Genomic DNA, 20970 nt, shown 5'->3' with positions numbered 1-20970 from the left:
AGTCTCTCATGCCATGAAGTCAGCGGGTGGTGGGTTTTCCAGAAAAGGGATGCAAGAGTCCACATACCCTGAGTTTCAAAGGATACCTTTCTGCTTGGGCAAAGAGCTAACTGACTCAAAGAAACTGATTGAACACACTTAAATTAGACATGAAACACATTTATTAGCTGCAACACTCAGTTTTCCTGAAAACAGTAATCAGCCACTCTTACATATCTTCCTCCATGAAAGCAACAGGTCTGCACGCAGAACTATCCACATACCAGCAAGTACCTTATCCTCGTGTCATGATTTGGAGAACAAGCAATAGAAAAGATGAGGATAGCTTGTTAAGAAAACATTTTCCCCAGGCACCTTGATTTATTCCGTTTTCTCTCAAAGAGCTCAAGCAGAGGGCTACATTATATGTTGATCCTCTTGCCTTTCACCAGCCGCACTCGAAATCTAAGCACATCCTGGAAATAAAACCAAACACACAGTTGGTGGAACACAGGGATCTGTTCAGCATGAGACGAAGTAGATTTCTGGCATTACCAAAAATTCATTGGAAAAACTCTGCACAGTAGTCCTACCAACTGGTACATAAACCATATTCTAAGACTCCAAATAATGTACTTGCCCACATCTAGAATAGTGTTGACCAGACTAAGAGAGCAAGTGCCCAGAAGGTGAGCCTGTGTTATTTGGCCCTGCTGTTGACCACAGGTGTCCTCAACTGGCTGAGCACAGTGTTTGGTCACAACAGTCCACACTGCTCCTTGTCTTGCATTCCTTTAGACACTGCCCCATTTACAGTGATCTGCTCCTAAGTGCAAATGATGTTATGAGTTATGGCTTGATTTGGGTTTTCTTTTTCCTTTGTCTTTTCTTCTTATAATTTTTTTATTTTTAATAAACATATAATGTATTTTATCCCCAGGGGTACAGGTCTGTGAATCGCCAGGTTTACACACTTCACAGCACTCACCATAGCACATACCCTCCCCAATGTCCATAACCCCACCACCCTCTCCCTCTCCCCCCAGCAACCCTCAGTTTGTTTTGTGAGATTAAGAGTCACTTAAAGTTTGTCTCCCTCCTGATCCCATCTTCTTTCCTTTCTTCTTTTCCTACCCCGCCAAACCCCCCACGTTGGATCTCCACTTCCTCATATCAGGGAGATCATATGATAATTGTCTTTCTCTGATTGACTTATTTCGCTAAGCATAATACCCTCTAGTTCCATCCCCGTTGTTGTAAATGGCAAGATTTCATTTCTTTTGTTGGCTGCATAGTATTCCATTGTGTATATATATGCCAATCTTCTTTATCCATTCATCTGTCGATGGACGTCTAGGTTCTTTCCATAGTTTGGCAATTGTGGACATTGCTGCTATGAACATTCGGGTGCACGTGCCCCTTTGGATCACTACGTTTGTATCTGTAGGGTAATTACCCAGTAGTGCAATTGCTGGGTCATAGGGTAGTTCTATTTTCAATTTTTTCAGGAACCTCCATGCTGTTTTCCAGAGTGGTTGCACCAGCTTGCATTCCCACCAACAGTGTAGGAGGGTTCCCCTTTCTCCGCATCCTCACCAGCATCTGTCATTTCCCGACTTGTTAATTTTAGCCATTGGGACTGGTGTGAGGTGATATCTCATTGTGGTTTTGATTTGTATTTCCCTGATGCCGAGGGATGTGGAGCACTTTTTCATGTGTCTGTTGGCCATCTGGATGTCTTCTTTGCAGAAATGTCTGTTCATGTCTTCTGCCCACTTCTTGATTGGATTATTTGTTTTTGGGTGTTGAGTTTGCTAAGTTCTTTATAGATTTTGGACACTAGCCCTTTCTCTGATATGTCATTTGCAAATATCTTCTCCCACTCTGTCAGTTATCTTTTGGTTTGTTAACTGTTTCCTTTGCTGTGCAAGAGCTTTTGATCTTGATGAAATCCCAAAAGTTCATTTTTGCCCTTGCTTCCCTTGCCTTTGGCGATGTTCCTAGGAAGACGTTGTTGTGGCTGAGGTCGAAGAGGTTGCCGCCTGTGTTCTCCTCAAGGATTTTGATGGATTCCTTTCTCACATTGAAGTCCTTCATCCATTTTGAGTCTATTTTCGTGTGTGGTGTAAGGAAACGGTCCAATTTCATTTTCCTGCATGTGGCTGTCCAATTTTCCCAACACCATTTAATGAAGAGGCTGTCTTTTTCCATTGGACATTCTTTCCTGCTTTGTCAAAGATTAGATGACCATAGAGTTGAGGGTCTATTTCTGGGCTCTCTATTCTGTTCCATTGATCTATGTGTCTGTTTTTGTGCCAGTACCATGCTGTCTTGATGATGACAACTAAATAAGGGAGCTTGAAGTCTGGAATTGTGATGCCACCAACTTTGGCTTTTGTTTTCAATATTCCTTTGGCTATTCGAACTCTTCTGGTTCCATATAAATGTTAGGATTATTTGTTCCATTTCTTGGGAAAAATGGGTGGGAATTGGTATTCCTTTGTTCTTAATAAAACAATTCACACTTTTTTGTTTCTTGTTTATTTTTGAGCCAACAGCTAGGTCAGGTGGAAAAAACAGTTTTGGAATTAGACCTGATTCCAAAATGTACCTCTGTCACTTAGATCACTCAGGCCAACCTCTTGGACTTTTCACTTTCTCAATAAGTGCTTGGAGTGAGGGGCTCCTGGGTGGCTCAGTCAGTTAAGTGTCTGACGCAGGTCATTATCTCAAGGTGCTGGGCTCGCTCAGTGAGGAGTCTGCTGGAGATTCCCTTCCTTTCCTTCCTCTCTCCCCCTGCTTGTGTGCACTCTCTCTCGCTCAAATAAATAAAGAGATCTTTAAAAAAAAAAGTGAGAAAGACTGATGCACTGGGATTTGGTGAAGAAAGTAAGACTAGAGATATGAAAGAGCTCTTATAAATCACAAAGAACTATGCAGCAGAAATTAATATCATTATTCTAAGTAAAGCTGAGGAACTATATCTGCAAGACTAACATTTTCAAATAAATACAGAGGGGCTCTTGGGTGGCTCAGTCTGATAAGCATTGGTCTTTGGCTTAGGTCATGATCTCAAGGTTCTGGGATCCAGCCTCTAACTAACCTCCCCACTCAGCAGGGAGTCTGCTTCTCCCTCTCTCTTGGCCCCCTGCCTTTCCTGCTCCCTCGCTCTCTCTCTCTCTCTCTCTCAAATAAATGAAATATATACAGAATGCAATCACTTCCCACAACCTGACAAACCAAAACATAATATATGCATTTTTTTCTGCTTTAAACGTCAGAGTGTTGCATGGAAGCCCCACTTGACAAAATATGATGCATTTTAAGTACTGGACCAAGGGAAAAGGACAAGATGGTCTACCATCTACAGTGTGAAATGAGAGCCTTTGCAGATGTGGGATAGAGTCATAGATGCTACAGGGAGAAGGGGCAAAGGAGAAGTCAGATTCTTAAGCTGGTAAGGAGTTTCAGAAGATGACTCCTAATGGCACGGTAGCTTAGTGCTGGTGTATGGTACTCTTCACAGTACTGGAAGGCCCAGAGTTATCATGACACTCGGTCTCCTTGGGGGTCTCCCCAATAGGAAATGCCTGCATTTAGGATTAATGCAAATTAAAACATAGGATCAGCTTCTTGGTTCAGCAGCTAAAAAGGACTTCATTTACAAAGTAACTATGTTTATTTTTGCGTTGACTACAGTTTGTCTGGTGAACATCATCATCAGCTTTGAATGTTCTACTTGCAAAGAATTTACAAGTGATATGTATTAGGTAGAAAGGGTACGAAATAATGTCTCTATCCCCCACTGATAAGTGTCAGTGGTTTCTGAAGTCTGCTCCATCAAACTCCAGATGCCAACTGACCCAAACAAAACCTGCTTAGGAATGGCTTTCTGGGAGTCTCCTTGGTTTTGTAGATATGTCAATACTCTGCTCTATACAAATAAAGGAGGCCTCTGGGTGAGAGCCCAAGCTTCTAACTTTCCTTCTGTGCATTCAGAAGGTAGCCTTTGTCCTTCACTTGCTCTCCTCCAGATCTGTTTTCTGTTTCCACCTGTCCATCCTGGAACAGAATAGCCTGCATACCACAGGGTGGCCAAAGACATAAAAAAGCACGGGGTGCTCAGATGCCCCAGCTGGGGAAGCGTGTACAAGGTGAAATTCCACTATAATTCTTAGTGGGTCTCAGCAATGCTTCTGCAAGGCGCTCTAAACAAAGCACGCTATACTTCAAATTACAAAAGGTATGAGAGTTGTTAAGCATCTGAAAAAAGAAGACAAAAACGTCTTAACCCGTCATCTCAGAAAAACATACCTGCAGCCTGGTGTCATCTGGAATTCCATATAATTTTTTTCCTATCCGTAAAATATCCCTCTCAGTGACTTCTTGACTGGTGCCTTTCACATCAATGTAGTGGCAGTCCGCACCAGCGAAATGGCAGGAAATTGCCTGTGCAGAGAGACAGGGTTAATACTGGGAAAAAACCATTCCATTAACACCAGCAACCGAACAGGGAGACTTCTTTTAGGAAATCAGCTATTTCATTCAGCGTTTGATTTCTAGAATGTTCCATGCTGTCCTGTATTAGTCTCTTCAGGGTCCAGTATCTCTTTTTCCCCAGGTACAGTTTAAGTCTGACTGAGAAATACAAGAGGTTTTTAGCTCCCTGCGATACTTGTTTTTAAAAAGGGAGAGAACATAATGACAAGAGTAAGAGGACTTTAACTTTTCAACATGTGATTTTTCTAGTGTGTGGATGGCCTCAAGTCCTAAACAGGAATGTGTTCCAGGGTTCTTCACCATTTTCTTAGTCAGGGAAGTTAGGTACTCAGTTGAGTTTGTGGTGGGTTGCCATTTCAATGGCTACGGATCATGAAAACAAACAAACAACAACCCACAAAAATACCCTGCAGAGGACAATAAGCTACACACCACCCCTTTGAAATAAAATGGACACTTTGAGTCCAATAGCATCACATACGATCCCCATCTTCTTTCTGTCTGAAGGCAAGATGGTTGTTACTTAGTTCTCCCCATTCTTGAAAAACTTACAAGCTAATCTAAACTTAAAACTCACTTTCCTAGTTTCAGGTTAGTTCTCTTGAGGTGACTGCCTACTGAAGGGACTGCCTGCTTTGCCCAGGACATCGAATTCCTATGCAGTGGAGTCACAAACTCCATTTCCCACAGAAGCCCCCATACCATGCCAAGGAGGAGTGACACCTGAGGCCATAGAGGAAAAGGGCACACCCATATCCATGTGTTTTTGAATTTTTAAGGGTTCATACTTTCCCAAACATTTAACTAGTGGAAACACTTGAAAAATTGCAAAGTTGGGGCATTAGCTTTCATAATACTTGATTGTTTTACGTTAAATAACTTTTATTTTCATACAGTAATCATGTCATACTCAACTTTTTAACATGGAATCTTTCAATATGTAGTTATCCTATCTCAGTTTGTGATGCTGATCATGTAGCACGTGTTATAACTTTCTGACTCATGTAAACTCTCAGATTATTGTCTCGGCTTCGCTTTTGTATATACACACATACACAAAAATTTCCATTTTTCATTCCAAGCTGAATTTTGGGGCTAAGGATACATGATAAAAGACCCCAATTAGGGGCACCTGGGTGGCTCAGTTGGATAAGTGTCTGCCTTCAGCTCGGGTCGTGATCCCAGGGTCCTGGGATTGAGCCCCATATCGGGCTCCCTGCTCATTGGGGAGTATGTTTCTCCCTCTCCAGCTCCTCCTTTGCTTGTGTTCCCTCTCTCGTTATCCTCTCTGTCATAAATAAATAACATATTTTTTATAAAATGCCCTAATTAGTGAAACTCAGGAACAATCATACTATTTATGTCACTGTGCCTATACCCTACGGCTTGCACACTTATGAGGGCCATGCTTGTGGAGAGTCCAATCTAGTCTTTATTTGAAATGCTGGCATTGTGCCCATCATGGATATTTTTTCTTTTCTTTCTTTTTTTTTATTGTTATGTTAGTCACCATAGAGTACATCATTAGTTTTTGATGTACTGTTCGCTGATTCATTGTTTGCATATAAAACCCAGTACTACAGGTAATCTGTGCCCTCCTTAAAACCCATCACCAGGCTCACCCGTCCCCCCACCCCACCCCCTGCCCTTTTAAAACCTTCAGTTTGTTTTCTGGAGTCCCTAGTCTCTCATGGTTCATCTCCCTCTCTGATTTCTCTCCCTTCATTTTTCCCTTCCTTGTCCTAATGTCTCCATGCTATCCCTTATGTTCCATATAAGTGAAACCATATGATAATTGACTCTCTCTGTTTGACTTATTTCACTCCACATAATCTCCTCCAGTCCCATCCATGTTGATGCAAATGGTGAGTATTCATCCTTTCTGATGGCTGAGTAATATTCCATTGTGTATATGGACCACATCTTCTTTTTCCATTCATCTGTTGGAGGCCATCTTGGCTCTTTCCACATTTTGTCAATTGTGGACATTGCTGCTATGAACATTGGAATGCATGTGGCCCTTCTTTTCACTGCATCTGTATCTTTGGGGTATATACGCAGTAGTGCAATTGCTGAGTCAATAGGGTAGCTCTATTTTTAGTTTTTTGGGGAACCTGCGCACTGTTTTCCAAAAAGTTCGCACTCATCTGCATTCCCACCAGCATGTAAGAGTGTTCCCCTTTCTCCACAACTTCTCCAACATTTGTTGTTTCTTGCCTTGTTGATTTTTGCCATTCTAACTGGTGTAAGGTTCTGGAGGATTCACAGATACCACCTTACATCATGGATATTTTTTCAATTAATTTTGATTTTCTAAATACTGCCCTTAAATTTCATTGAACTTGAATGCTGAGGGGTTGGGTTTTTCTTTTCTTTTTTTTTTTAACACCTTTCCCCCACCCCTATTAAATTTTGATCCAGAAGAGTGTCTTCTTGCCTCACCTTCATCATGGCCCTGTCAACCTGATACAAATATGAATGAATAGAAGATGAAACCTGGAAACTAACCCTTGACCTCAGGGAGACAGTGGTAGTTAGTGTGAAAAACTGGAAGGTTTCACTCAGCCCCCCACAACCCCTAATATTTAGTATGGAGAGCCACGTTATATGGGGAATGGACGTCCACAGTACTGTCAGATCTGTTGAATTTTTGAGAAGGGAGAAATCAGGGACTATGAGAAATTTTGTCAGTTTTAAATCATTAGGTGTTTAAAACATTCTGAAGCTAAAAATAAATTCTGGGACTCAGGGATGAAAAATATGGCTGCCTGTGAAATCTGAGGTCTGGGCAGCCAATTCAAAACGTTTGCTTAGAATTGAGAAGGATTTTCCAAATAACAAAGCTCTTATAAGCCTTCTTCTTATATGGTTACTATGAGCTATGTACATTCCGGATTTTATGATTTTTATGTGCCAGCCATTGTTTCTGCCTCCAAATCATAGGCTATGGGCTCCCAAGTATGTTCTTCTTCTGAAGCAATTCTATGAATGTTCATAATTCATTATCAGCAGGATTAGGTCACCTGGCTTCTTACTGATAGGAGCCAAAAAGCATGAGGTAGCAAATAGATTTCCTGGTAAATAAACCAGACTAAACACCAGTTTAGTTAATTGTCACAAATCTCATAGTTTCACATATCTTGACATTTTTGTTTCTAAGGTATTCATCTTTGGAAAGTACAGTAATGTGAATGCATACCTTCCGGTACCCTTGAGTTCTGTTCCAACCAGATCCATGGATGAGTAAAGGATGAAAAAAAACAGTGTCTCCCTTCTCCATCACAAGATGCACTCGGGGGCAGTTTTCATCATAGTCCTGAATCCCGTAGAACATTATGTTAACTCCTCCCTAGGTCACATAAGAGAACCAAGACTATATTTGAGGAACCCAATGATTAAGAATTTTGTCAATGACTCACCAGGAAAAGCAAAGGTTTCCTAAGTTCTGCCAAGAGAAAGACATAAAAAGATTCTTAAGAGCAACTGTAAATATACAAAAACTTCTCAGACATCTAGTTGTAAAAATCATGGATTTGGGGGCCCAAATGAAGAATATGAAATTTCCACTTATCCTTCATTACCGAATTATAAATGAAGATCTAGACCAACTTTGCATTTTGCAGTTAACATGGGAGATACACTTTCCAGCATGAATCTGTAATCACAATTTCCCAACATGATATTCTTCTCCCCCATAACTTTGCCTAAATCATTCTTCTATTATTCAGGAGTACCATAGGGAAGCAAACTGCTTTCTCAAGCCAGAAGAGAGAAAAAGTTCAAGTCTCCTCAGCTCAGAAAGCACTCATGTCACAACCAGAGTAAAGAAAGAATAGTAAATTAGAACACTGTGCTTTTTTAGAACTACTTCCAATGTTAGCTATTGCTTTAAGTAATGGATATGGGGGGAGCACAGTATCCCAGTCCCCTTCATAAGACTGTCCCACATTCTTCTGCGGGAAAGATTTTTTCCTGCTGGACTGTCTTGGGCCTTTCATCCAGTGTACTTCTCTCTGGGCTAGGTGGATATGTAACCTATGCTAAGTTAATCTTACCTCCCACTGTCATCACTTTGTATCTGAACAGAGGATCGATCAAAGGCATTGGTCATGGTTAAGGTTCAACTGCCCCCACCTGGTGCCCCATCCTGACTTCCCACTTACACATTCCCACTTTCCTGCTTACCAGAGCCAGCCAGCCTTTCCATGGACTCAGCATGTGCCTGAGACCCTCCAAGGCACACTCTTTGGCTTATGTCAGCCACAGCCCGCTTCTGTTGCCTGCAACAAACTTTCCCTAAACCTCAACTCAGTTTTTCCATAAAACTCAACAGTTTATGAATCTCACAATTTTAGATTTTATATCAGAATCCAGACTTAAAGATTTTCACTTGGCACTAATCCTCAGTGTAAGAATTCTAACTAATTGAGACAAGTCCTGAAAGCCATATTCTTTACTTCCTACAAAAAACCCACATCCATTCCTCCCACCTGAACAACACATGCTCTTCTGCAGTTTTCAGACTTTATTGTCTGTGACCTACAACACTCATAGTCTCCTCTCTGGTTTCTCTGCCTCTGAACTCCACACCTCCAGTATCTCTTGCTCTAGATCTCAAGATTATCATTCTTGAAGAGCCGATTTGATCTTACCATTCGTGGTCTCAAAACCTTTCAATAGTTCAATCAATAAACCATGCAACAGGCAGGCAATGGAATACTACTCATCCTTCCCCAGAGCCTTCGCTGGTCCTCTAGCAGGAAGGAGATGATTCCTCCCTCGCCTTTATCCTGATATCTAGTGATCAGTGGTTAAGAATTTCTTAGCGGCTGATACATGCATCTGGTGTTGTGGGTGTTTAATCTGACCTCTGCAATGAAGCTTGATGATTTTAGATCCTATAGAGTGCATACCAGAGTTGCCCACACTAGTCAGCTTTCCAAAATTGTTGAAAGAAAAATGATTATTCTAACTGACATCTTTGAATTTTCCATGATCCAGGTTGTAAAACCTAAAAAAATGTTTTGCTAAAAAACAAATTCCATCTCATTGTTTTTTTTTAAAGATTTTTATTTTATTTATTTGACAGACAGAGATCACAAGTAGGCAGAGAGGCAGGCAGAAAGAGAGAGAGAGAGAGAGAGGAAAGCAGGCTCCCCGCTGAGCAGAGAGCCCGATGCAGGACTCGATCCCAGGACCCTGAGATCATGACCTGAGCCAAAGGCAGCGGCTTAACCCACTGAGCCACCCAGGCGCCCATCCATCTCATTGTTAAAGTTCTGTATGGAATCTGATCTAAAATTAAAACAATAGGGCGCCCGGGTGGCTCAGTGGTTTAAGCCTTTGGCTCAGGTTATGGTCTCAGGGTCCTGGGATCAAGCCCCGCATTGGGCTCTCTCCTCAGTGGGGAGCCAGCTTCCCCCTCTGTCTCTGCTTGCCTCTCTGATCACTTGTGACCTCTCTCATTAAATAAATAAATAAAATCTTTAAAAATAAATAAAAATAAAATCAAAACAATAAATATTCAGGTTAAGATTTATCTTCTAGGGGCACCTTGGTGGCTCAGGGAGTCAGATATCAGACTCCGGATTTTGGGATCAGGTTATGATCTCAGGGTCACAAAATTAAGCTGCATGTTGAGTTAGTGCTCACCAGAGTCTTCATGTCCATGTTCCTCCCCCTCTGCCTCTCTCAGCCCACACCACCTCACACAAGTATCAGGAGCAAATATCATGAGTTGTCTCCCTTTATCCCTGTCTCTCTCTGTGTTTGACTCAAATAAATAAATAAATAAATAAATAAATAAATAAATAAAATTGTAAAAAGGAAAAGGAGGGAGGAAGGAAGGGACGGAAGGAAGGAAGGAAGGGATTTATACCTCCCACTTGGGATAAGCATGTGGCTTCAGGTCGCCTTTGTGACTGCCCGGGAGCACACACAGGCAGCCATTGTTCCGGTCGATGTGCTCCATGGCTGTCCAAGCACCAACTATGTTATTGCTGGGCCTGATGGGGAAATAGTGCAGGTCCTGGTGCAAGGGGTGGCGGGATGTCTTCTTGCCTGAAACAGAACCTGCTGTTAAACCACACTTGACCCTCAGAATTCATCTCCTCCGCCTGAAAACCAGATCAGTGACTATCCCTCCAAAACCCAAAGAAGTGAAACCACACTACAGACAATCAGCCTGCAGAGATAAGCACCAAATTGGAATATCAAATCGACAGGGTGACTCCAGATCCTACACTTTTTTTCTGGGTTTCTGACAGCCAGGGATTCACACCATTCTCTGGCAACTCATAACATGTTATGATCTCTATTGTGCCTTATTCCTTTGTAACTCTGGTTTGGGCACAGATCCTAGCACTCAAAGAAAAGTTTGGTCACCTGAAGAGATTAACCAAATTTGAAGTTCCCTGTTAGCCCTCTAAGTGGCTGATACAAACACTATCGAGTAACTAAATTAATAAAAGGCTTCCAAGAAGTTCTGCACAGAACTAAGAGCACTTGGTGGACAGTCACTATGTAGAATCAGAGACCAGAGAACCACATTTATGTGGGTCCCAGTTTTGCACTCTGAACTTGGTACTTTTCCCCTAAGCCCAACCCCAACGATCTCTAAGCAAGACATCCAGGGTAGGAGAGATTTCATGGTGCTACACAACAGGCTAGTCACATAAAGCTCTCCTAGCCTCTTTTTCTCCAGAAAAAGTGGAAAACAACGAAGAATTCTGAAGGACCAATTTATTACTGCTAGTAGAGTAGAATTTCTCAGCGTGGACCAAGAGCTGTGGTTGGCTTAAAAAATGCAGATTCTTGGGGGTGCCTGGGTAGCTCAGTCAGTTAAGCATCTCTTGATTTCAGCTCAGGTCTTGATCTCAGGGTTATGAGTTCAAGTCCCAGGTTGGGCTCCGCGCTGGGCATGTAGCCTACTCACTTTAAAAAAAAAAATTTTTAGTGCAGATTCCTGGGTTTTAGCTTCCAAATCAGTTTCTCTGGGAGTGAGATCTTAGGAGCTACATTTTAGCAAGCACAAGACATTTCAAGTCAAGTGATGTATGTGATTTATAAGAAAGCTTTAATTTTGATAATAATAATACCTTGAATCAGGAAAACAGAATTCACACCATCATTGGTAAGAATAGTTAACAAAGCTTAGGGATGATAATTATAATAATAGGAGCCTATAGTATATGAACTCAGGACCTTCAGATTATGAGACTGACACGCTGCCTACTGCGCTAAGGAGGCACCTAGGAGCCTATAGTATATGAACTGTCATGTTTATTAAACCAAACTTTTGAGCAGCAAGCCAGTCAGTCTGCCAGAAATCCAAAGATAACCCTATAGTTAACATCTGAAATTGTTCTTCTACCTCAATATTGGTATGATGTATGCTATTTTAAGGCAAATAAAAGGACATATATATTTAGTTATCCAAATTTAGCAGTTACACAGCTAGAGTTAGAACACCTTAACTCTCTCTTTTCCTTTTTTTAGGGGGGGGGTGGGGGTTCTCCTTAAAAAATAAGACCCTGGGGCGCCTGGGTGGCTCAGTGGATTAAAGCCTCTGCCTTCGGCCCAGGTCGTGTTCCCAGGGTCCTGGGATCGAGCCCCGCATTGGGCTGTGTGCACGGCAGGGAGCCTGTTTCCTCCCCTCTCTCTGCCTGACTCACCGTCTACTTGTGATATCTCTCTCTGTCAAATGAATAAATAAAATCTTTAAAAAAAAAATTAAGAGCCCTTTACCAGAATCTGGAGGTTTGTTTATCAGCATTGTATGCACAGCCATAATATCCGGTCCAGTGAAGCACTCCACATATTTCAGAATCTAAGGGAAAAGAAGAAAAAAAGTTTGATGAGAAATCCAATGCACAAAAGTGGCACAAAGTACAATTATCTGTACAAGAGCCAAGATGCCTTCATTCAACACTTGGTAGGAGCACCTGGGTCGCTCAGTCAGTGAAGCTTCCAACTCTTGATTTCTGCTCAGGTCATGATCGCACAGTCACAGGATCAAGCCCTGCACTGGGCCATCTGTTCAGTGGGGAGTCGACTCGAGATTCTCTCCCTCTGCCCCTCCCCTCCAAACAAACAAATAAATATATATATATTTTTAAAAACCACTTCGTATTTCACAACACTGCAAACAAAGCTTGAAAGCAGGAAAAAGTTGTAATAGCAAGTTTGCAACACTCTGAATAAAACAGGCTTTTCCAAGCCAGTTGGAACCCTAACCACTTTTTCTACAAGGGAGGCATGTGAGGGCTCCTGGGTGGCTCAGTGGGTTAAAGCCTCTGCCTTCAGTTCAGGACATGATCCCAGGGTCCTGGAATAAAGCCCCGCATCAGGCACTCTGCTCAGTGGGAAAACTGCTTCTCTTCTTCTCTCTGACTGCCTCTATGCCTACTTGTGATCTCTGTCTGTCAAATAAATAAATAAATAAATAAATTGAAAAAAAAAACTAAAAAAAAAAAAAAGAGAGAGGCATGTGTTTCTCTGAGATATCAACTGGGAAGGGCAGAGAGAAACCTACTTTCAACTGGAACTGTCCATAGTTGCCCAGCGAGCAGGCAGCTTCCTCTCTGCCCCCACCAAGACTCTTCATAAGGAGGGACCATGAGGGGCACCTGGCTGGCTCAGTAGGTAGAGCATGCAACTCTTGAGCTGGGGTTGTGAGTTCAAGCCCCACGCTGAGCACAGAGCCTACTTAAGAAAAAAGGAAGGGACCATGAGAGGCCCCAACATGTGCAACAGCCTTGCATAGCCCAGAGGAAAAGAGAAGGGCAACTGGGGTGCTACCTCTTTACATCTAACCCACCGAGGGACCGGTACATGCAGAAAGGAGTCGGCAGTGTCTGCCGACTACCTGCAGGGGGCTTTATGCATCAGCCCACCTAAACCACACAGCGATCCCTGAAAAGTAATGCCCCCGTGGATGAATACGCCTTTAACGTGAACACCCCACACAAATAAGCCCAAACCTAATAAACTGCCCAAGTTTGCGGAGCGAATTCAATGAAAAAGATGGTATTGAATCTCCAATTCCGTCTGACTCCAAAAAATGAAACATATTCTACTGCTTTCTCATTGTTTGATCCTGTGTAGAAGGAATATTGGCAACTTGAGCAGGAAATACTTGAAATGAAACCAAAATCCTAGAAGTCAGGCCTCCTACTTATTTGTTTATAAAGCGTGTCAACTTTTGCAATTTCCTTAGGCCAGTATTTTCTTTCCTTTTAAATAATCCCTAATCCCACCATGGGGCTCAAACTCAGGACCTTGAGATCAAGGATCTCATGGTCCCACAACTAAGCCAGCCAGGTGCCTCTGGCCAGTATTTTCTATACCTCACTGACACTCGAGCCATTTTACCATTTCTATCATACTTTACATAAATCTGAACTAATCTTAAAGAATATTGATTTTTTTAAAAAGTGAGTTTAAATCTCAACACAAACTTAAACTTCTACTGACCAGTTCATAAGACAAAAAGAAACAATAAATGGATGTCCAGTGAATGGGATCTGCAATGTCCCTCCTGTTGATATGCCCATATCCACGGTAAGAGAGGCTCCGTCTCTAAGGCAGAATTCCTGCCCTTTGCAACCAAGAATAATGACCAGACTCCAGAAGAGGGTTCTCCATCTGCCCACTACTGACATTTGGAGCTGGATAAGTCATCATTTGGGGAGGAGACTATTCTGCACACTGTAGAATCCCCGGGCTCCACTGGCAGCTCACCCACCCACCATGCCCACCTCTACCCTGAGAGAAGCACACGGTCCCCACCGTGTGCCAGCCCAACACGGCTCCAAGAACTGCCAAATATCCTCCTCCATTTGAGAACCACTGCTCACCAGCCACAAAACAGAGGGGCCAGATAAAGTGTGAGGAATTCTAGAGGCAAGCATGCAGGTGCGTTATTCACTTAAAAAAGAAAATATAGGAAAGTTCTCGAACCTCAGGGAGAGTGCAGTATCTGAAGAGTTCCTCATCTTCTTGGAAATCTTGGATCTTTGAGACCATCTTTTCACCTGGAGTAAATTCTGATTTTGCAATGGTTACATCTCTCATTATCATCATTCCCTGAGGTTTCACCTCCCCTTTGCAGATCCTTTCAAACTCGTTCCTAGAAAATTAAATTGGCAGATGAGGTCATTACTGCAGGCTCCAGGCACCTCTCTGGCCAGTTCTGTGGAAAGAGTCTCAGAGATTGAGCAGGGTGGTGTCTTTGCACCAGACTGACCTCCAGGTCAGGCTGAGTAGTTCTGAGCTTGGAGAGGAGAAAATGACCCGCGCAGCAGCCCCTGTCTCCTCACTGTGAAGCCAGAGCTCACTGTGGGGACTCACCTATTCCTTAGCCTAACAGAACAGTGAGGAACCGTCTGTGATGTGTGTACCTGAGTAATAAAAGGCAAATAACTGCTCTCACACTTACCATGGGCTGTCCCCGTTCAAAGGCATCTGTGTGTACTTCACGTTATCCAGTCCTCAAAACAACACTAGGGCGTAAATAATATTATCATCCCCATTGTACAGGTGTGAAAACAGAGGAGTAGAAAGTACGTTGCTCCAGGACACACAACAGGAAGTAGTCTGGCTAAGATGAAAACCAGCCAGTCTGGCTCCAGAGCTCATGTCTCTAACCACTTCCCAATGAGCCAATCACCAAGAAATACCTGAACACACAGGCTAATCTTACTCACATTCCCACTGCAAACACACATTTTTTGGTAAAACAACGAAGGGTTACTGTACCGAAAGCGTTCAATATCAGCATCAGACACCAAATTTTTAATGACAAGAAACCCATTTTCTTCATAAAACTTTCTCTGTTCTAGGCTTAGAACATTATTATCCCGAGTATACCTAAAGGAGAAAAAGGAATTAAAAATAAGTGTAACGGAAACATCACCGCCCAACAACATGCATCAAGAGCATGAGAAATGTTCATACTCTTCCACCCAGCATTTCCACTTTTTATTTAATCTAAGAAAATAATCTGAACTTTTTTTTTAAACAAGTCTGGGGGGAGGGTTTATCTTTTTTTTTTTTTTTTAAGTAATCTCTATACCCTATGTGGGGCTCGAACTCACAAACCAGAGATCAAGAGTCACATGCTCTTCCCACTGAGCCAGACAGACCCCTAATCTGAACATTTTTTAAAAGGTTTAAATCTAAAATGTTAACTACTACTGTTACCAAAAAATAGAAGAATAATGAATCGTATCTGCTCAATGGGATAGGACTCAGGCCTTAGAAATGAAGAGCTTGGGGCCCCTGGGTGGCTCAGTCAGTTAAGCGTGGGCCGGTTATTTCAGCTCAGGTCATGATCTCATAGGTCTGAGATCGAGCCCCCAAATGGTCTATGGGCTCCGTGGGGAGACTGCTTGAGATTCTCTCCCTCAGCCTCTCCCCCAACTTGCAATGTGTGCACTTTCTCTCTTAAATACATAAATCTTTTAAGAAAATGAAGAACATATAATAGCATGTGCAGTAGTTACTATAAAAAATATATACTTAGATTTGTGTAAAACCAAGACACAGGGTACCTGGGTGGCTCAGTTGGTCGAGCATCTGCCTTGGGCTCGGGTCATGATCCCAGGGTCTTGGGATCGAGTCCCACATCGGACTCCCTGCTTATCAGTGAATCTGCTTTTCCCTCTGGCCCTCCCCCCTGCTCCTGATCTCATGCGCGCCCGGTCTCTCTCTCTCTCTCTCAAAGAAGTAAATAAGATCTTAAAAAGGGTACTTGAAAAAAATGCACATAAATTTTAAAAACACAGTTTTTAGGTGATTGCTTTTATGTAATGGAATTGTGAATGATTTTTCTTAATTCCTTTTCTTCTCTTTCAAATTTGCTCGATAATGACTATATATAGTTGTTCAGGTAGGAGACAAATTCAATACATTTTATACTTTAAATTGTTTAGATCATACCTTCTCAGAAGAAATCAAAGTGACAAAATCCAAGTAAGTACATAGCATATGCACAAACTCAGAACACCCAGTCCATTCTTCTAGATGGGAAATGTGGCTCTATGAGAATACTCCATGGAGATCGATTTCTTCCCGTAAAAGGTAATTTAAGATAAACCAAAGACACTATCTAATATAGCAACAGGACCACAGGCCATAGGCTAACTTAAATGAGGTATAACATGACTGAATTTGAACGAAATCAGATTATACACCTCTGATATTTTTCCTCTTTCTGAACTTTAAAATACATATAAAATTACAGTCATCTTCAAATTTTCATAATTTGAGTTCTAATTAGATTTTGTCCTGGCAACAAATGATTTGTATAATGAATTTTTTTTTTAAGAATTTATTTATTTGCGGCGCCTGGGTGGCTAGTTGTTAAGCGTCTACCTTGGCTCAGGTCACGATCCCAGAGTCCTGGGATCGAGCCCCGCATCGGGCTCCCTGCTTGGTGGGAAGCCTGCTTCTCCCTCTCCCACTGCTTGTGTTCCCTATCTGGCTGTGTCTCTCTCTGTCAAATTATTTTTTAAAAATCTTTAAAAAAACGGAAATTATTTATTCTCTGTAGAGATATGGAGAGAGAGAGAGGGCAGGGGCAGGGGCAGGAGCAGAAGGAGAGGGTGAGGCAGATTTCCTGCTGAGCACAGAGCCCTGACCCATGACTGATCCCACAACCCATGAGATCATGACCTAAGCCAAAATCAAGAGTTGGATGCTTAACCCAGTATCCACCCCAGTGCCCCTGTGTAATGAACTTTCACCAACAACATGAGATGTATTTTATATCTTAATTACCACTAGGAAATGCTTTATACACATTGTATGGTTACTAATGACAATTCGATCTACTTACTGGAATTGGGGAGGATGGAAACTGTTAGGAGAAACAGCCCCTGAAGTGGAGTGAGCTACCTAGGTAGTGAATTAAGGCAAATAAAATGAAATTTAGGAGTCACCTTTTTCTAGAAACAACAGTCTGCCCTGAATTAGCCTTCATCAGGGAAGACTTGGTTACACACATAGCTGCGGACAGGCACGCACAGTTGCTCACATCGTCTCATTTCACAGAGCCCAGAGCAGGGGCTGGCAGTCCCAAGACCTTTATCACCGTCCCTGCTGCCCAGAGCAGGAGAATGAGACTCACAGGGCTCAGTAACTGGGTCCAAGATCATCCAGAAAAATGCTTCAGGCCACACTCGACCCATACTCTTTACTTCATAGCTTCCACTAGTTTCTTCCACATACTATTCCTTCCAATATACTGCTGAACAAATAAAAATTGTAAGATTCAAATCTAGCAGTAAGAAGAAATGTGCTCTTCCAAAGAGAAATTGAATTTAGTGGGAATCCATTCTGAAATACAGGAAACCGTTTGGCTGGTTACTCTTTAAAAATAAAATTGATTAAATAAACAGTGGCTAGGCTCTAGGGAACATATGATCCACATAGTTTAGTATAATTTTAACTATCTTAAAGAGCTAGAAATTCTTTCTAGTTTTCTATCCAGAGAACGACAGCAAACTTACTTAGCCTCTTCTCATTTTTTCATTGTTTCTTTAGCTTAAGGAGTGAGTGTGAGAATGTCATTACTCATAAACTTGTTATTTTTGTCATGTCTTTATGTAACTGAGGACAGTATAATCCTCTGTTTTCCTAGACAAAAAGTTAATGAACTTTGTCAGCTACTAGCAAGATGTGGTGGCCAGAAGACAATATCTCAGTCCACAATTCTTCTCCTTACAATTGTGGGTTCTGGTGGTGGTGACTGCTTTCCTCGGAGAGTTTTTTCAATGATGTGGAAATGTTTCATGTCCTTACTATATAATGTTAGTAAACATGAAAAAAATGGGTCCAAAATGCTATCTATACAAGATGGCTGTAATTATGTAAATGCACAGGAAAGGAACACACCAAAACATTGACTGATAATGATCCGTGAGAGTTGGAATTATAGGTCATATTTGTTTCCTTCTCGATGCATCTCTGCATTTACAAAATGCATTGTGTTTTATGCTTTAAAACCCCTGCCTTATGCCAGAACCCACATCTCTTTAGAACCAGTTAAGACGGGGAAGAGACTGCTACATGATTTCCAGGATTGTTTTTAAGCCCCAACCACACACACGTTCACTGACTGTTTCGGCAGAGTTGTCCAATACCAGAGCCCCTGACCTGGTCTGTCTATTTTAATTGAAGAGAATGAAGGGGCGCCTGGGTGGCTCAGTGGGTTAAAGCCTCTGCCTTCAGCTCAGGTCGTGATCCCAGGGGGAGTTGGGGCTCTCTGCTCAGCAGGGAGCCGGCTTTACCCCTCTCTCTCTCTGCCTGCCTCCCTGCCTATTGGGATCTCTGTCTGTCAAATAAATAAATAGAATCTTTAAAAAGAGAGAGAGAGAGAAGAAAAGAAAAAGGAGAATAAAAACGAAAACCATCCCCAGCCATATTTCAAGTACTCAATGGCCACATGGGGCTCCTAGCAATGGATCCGGAAGGTGCTGGTGTAGAACATCTCCACCGTGGCAGAAGGCTGATAGGATAGTGCTCTTCTAGGAAACACAGATGAAAAAGCAGCTCTAACCTCAACACTATTAGAGAAGCACCAGCAGGATCCGAATATATTTTTTTAATTATGATTATTTTTTAAGTAGGCTCTCTGCCCAGCATGGAGCCCAATGCCGGGCTTGAAGTCACAACCCTGAGATCAAGAGCTGAGCCAGAATCAAGAGAGGTCTCAGGGACTGGGCCACCCAGGCACCCCAGAATTTTCATAGTAGTCACACACTGGACCTGGAAGCCTTCCTTCTGGTTCCACTTATCCCCAGGCCCCACACGCTGGTGGTTCTCACCGGTGGGCATGTACGAGAACACGTGAGAACAGATTGCTGGGCCCCACTCCGGGGTATGTGGAGTCCACATGAGCCTGGGAATGCGCATGTCTAACAGGTTTCCAGGGGAAGTTGTGGCTGGTCCTGGGAACACACTTTGTCAACCACTGGTTTCGTGAATTAAATGTCTTTGGTCAAAAGTTTTCATGTCTCCTGGCCTCGGTTTCTGTGTTCTCACTGGTCAAATGAGATTACATAATCACCTTCATCCGCGACGGGATTTTAGGCTGACAGTGGTTCTGCCACGTCGTGGCTGGTAGTAAAAGTAAAATAAAAGTAAAAAGAGACATTCCTAGAAGCATTTTCAGGAAGGAGTTCAGGATCCTGCACACAGCAAAACAGAGCCTAATCCCATCACTTTCGGGGAAATCCCACGCAGTGTCCTCCTCGCCCCCAAAGTACCCCCTGAAAGGGAACACTTAATCGGAGCAGGAGAAACAATTCATAAAGCATCTGACGTCCGTGTCCCGTAGTGACATTTTCCGGGATCCGACACGGGTGGCGCACACATCGCCTCCGAGAGTAAGTCCGAAAGACCAACCGGGAGACATCGTTTCCACTCCTGCGGGGTTCACGGACACCCTGGCGGAGCAGCACGCACAGCTCTCCTCAAGGAAGGAAGAGCCAGAGGGTGCGGGCCGTGCCTCCCTCCCTCCCTCGCCCCAGTGCGCCGCTGCCTGAGTGTCCTCCCGCCCGCCCGCCCCCGCTGCTCCAGGCAGCCCCGCGCTCCTGTTTACGAGCGACTGGGACTGTGCTTCCCGTGCCTCGGACTCTGGGCGGTCGCAACACGCGGGCCAAGTGCAGAAAACGCCACACTAGCTGAGAGCAGGCCCTCAGGAAGAACTTCCATTCTCCCCGGGCAAGGCAGGGAAACAGGCCCTAGGAGGGCCGCGAAGCCTGGGGCGGCGCCACATCAGCCCCTCAGGCCGGCACTGTCACGCCGCCGCCGAGAGGGCAGGCCGGGCCCCCCGGCCCGGAGCTTGGGGCTACCCGCGCTGGGAACCCTCCTGCCCCGGCTCCCCTGCCTCCCCGCCCCCGGGCGCCCGGAACAGCGGACACCAAAGCTGGGACGCGGGCGCGCAGGAAGGGGCAGAGTCCGCTGGGCGGCTGTGCCTTGAGCCCTGGAGGCCACCACACTTGCAACCCGAGCCCCGCGCACCGCAAAGGATACGCCGACGCGGGCCGAGTGCTGGCCGAGGTGTCCCAGCACGATGCGCAGGCGGGCGCCTGCATGGGACTGGTTCATGGCTCCCGCGAGGAGAGGAGTCAGCCGGGCCTCAGTCTTCACTCGGGGCGGCGGGCGGGGCGACGAGCGAAAGGGGCCTGACCGAGCGCTCGGAACTCCGGAGATTCCGCCTTGAGCGCGGATGCTCGGGGCCTCCAGCGTCCACGCACTGGGCCACCGTCCGGAACGGACCTCCTGCCCGCGGGTCCAGCTCCTCCCCGATCACGGAGATTCTGCCGCACAAAGCAGGGAAACTGGTTTTGAAGGGCTTAGCGACAGGGTTAAGGTCGCCCAATGAGAAATGAGCCCAAACATGACCCACCTTCCCAAACTGTCAGTCTAGTTTATCCCACGTGTCTGTCTCTCTGCTGCTGAAGTAGCAATTCAGATGTTCAGCCC

General features: G+C 43.8%; 1 protein-coding gene across 1 annotated transcript; it reads right to left on the bottom strand.

The window, feature by feature from the left end:
• Positions 1-143: 143 nt before the first annotated feature.
• On the bottom strand, positions 144-20830 carry LOC125106045 (phytanoyl-CoA dioxygenase, peroxisomal-like). The gene is made up of 9 exons (XM_047739541.1): positions 20518-20830; positions 17318-17376; positions 15238-15348; positions 14440-14608; positions 12226-12307; positions 10358-10539; positions 7679-7828; positions 4294-4428; positions 144-455 (listed from the first exon to the last, which is right to left on the bottom strand). The coding sequence occupies exons 1-9, from the start codon at positions 20590-20592 to the stop codon at positions 402-404; spliced, it is 1017 nt and encodes a 338-aa protein (XP_047595497.1). The 5' UTR covers positions 20593-20830; the 3' UTR covers positions 144-401.
• Between the last annotated feature and the right edge of the window lie 140 nt (positions 20831-20970).

The sequence above is a fragment of the Lutra lutra genome, chromosome 8, assembly GCF_902655055.1.
Source record: "Lutra lutra chromosome 8, mLutLut1.2, whole genome shotgun sequence".
Classification (NCBI taxonomy): domain Eukaryota; kingdom Metazoa; phylum Chordata; class Mammalia; order Carnivora; family Mustelidae; genus Lutra; species Lutra lutra.
The sequence above is the reverse complement of the archived record's forward strand: the minus strand, read 5'-3'. Positions and strand labels throughout refer to the sequence as shown.

Bases quoted from the DNA above. Each gene is read 5' to 3' on its own strand.
- LOC125106045 (XM_047739541.1), bottom strand. From the start codon at position 20,592: ATGAACCAGTCCCATGCAGGCGCCCGCCTGCGCATCGTGCTGGGACAC. The intron at 4,429-7,678 runs GTATGCATTCAC...CTCTCTGCACAG, and splicing joins GAACTCAAGGGTACCGGAAG to GCAATTTCCTGCCATTTCGC. The intron at 456-4,293 runs GTATGTTTTTCT...TTTTATTTCCAG, and splicing joins CAGATGACACCAGGCTGCAG to GATGTGCTTAGATTTCGAGT.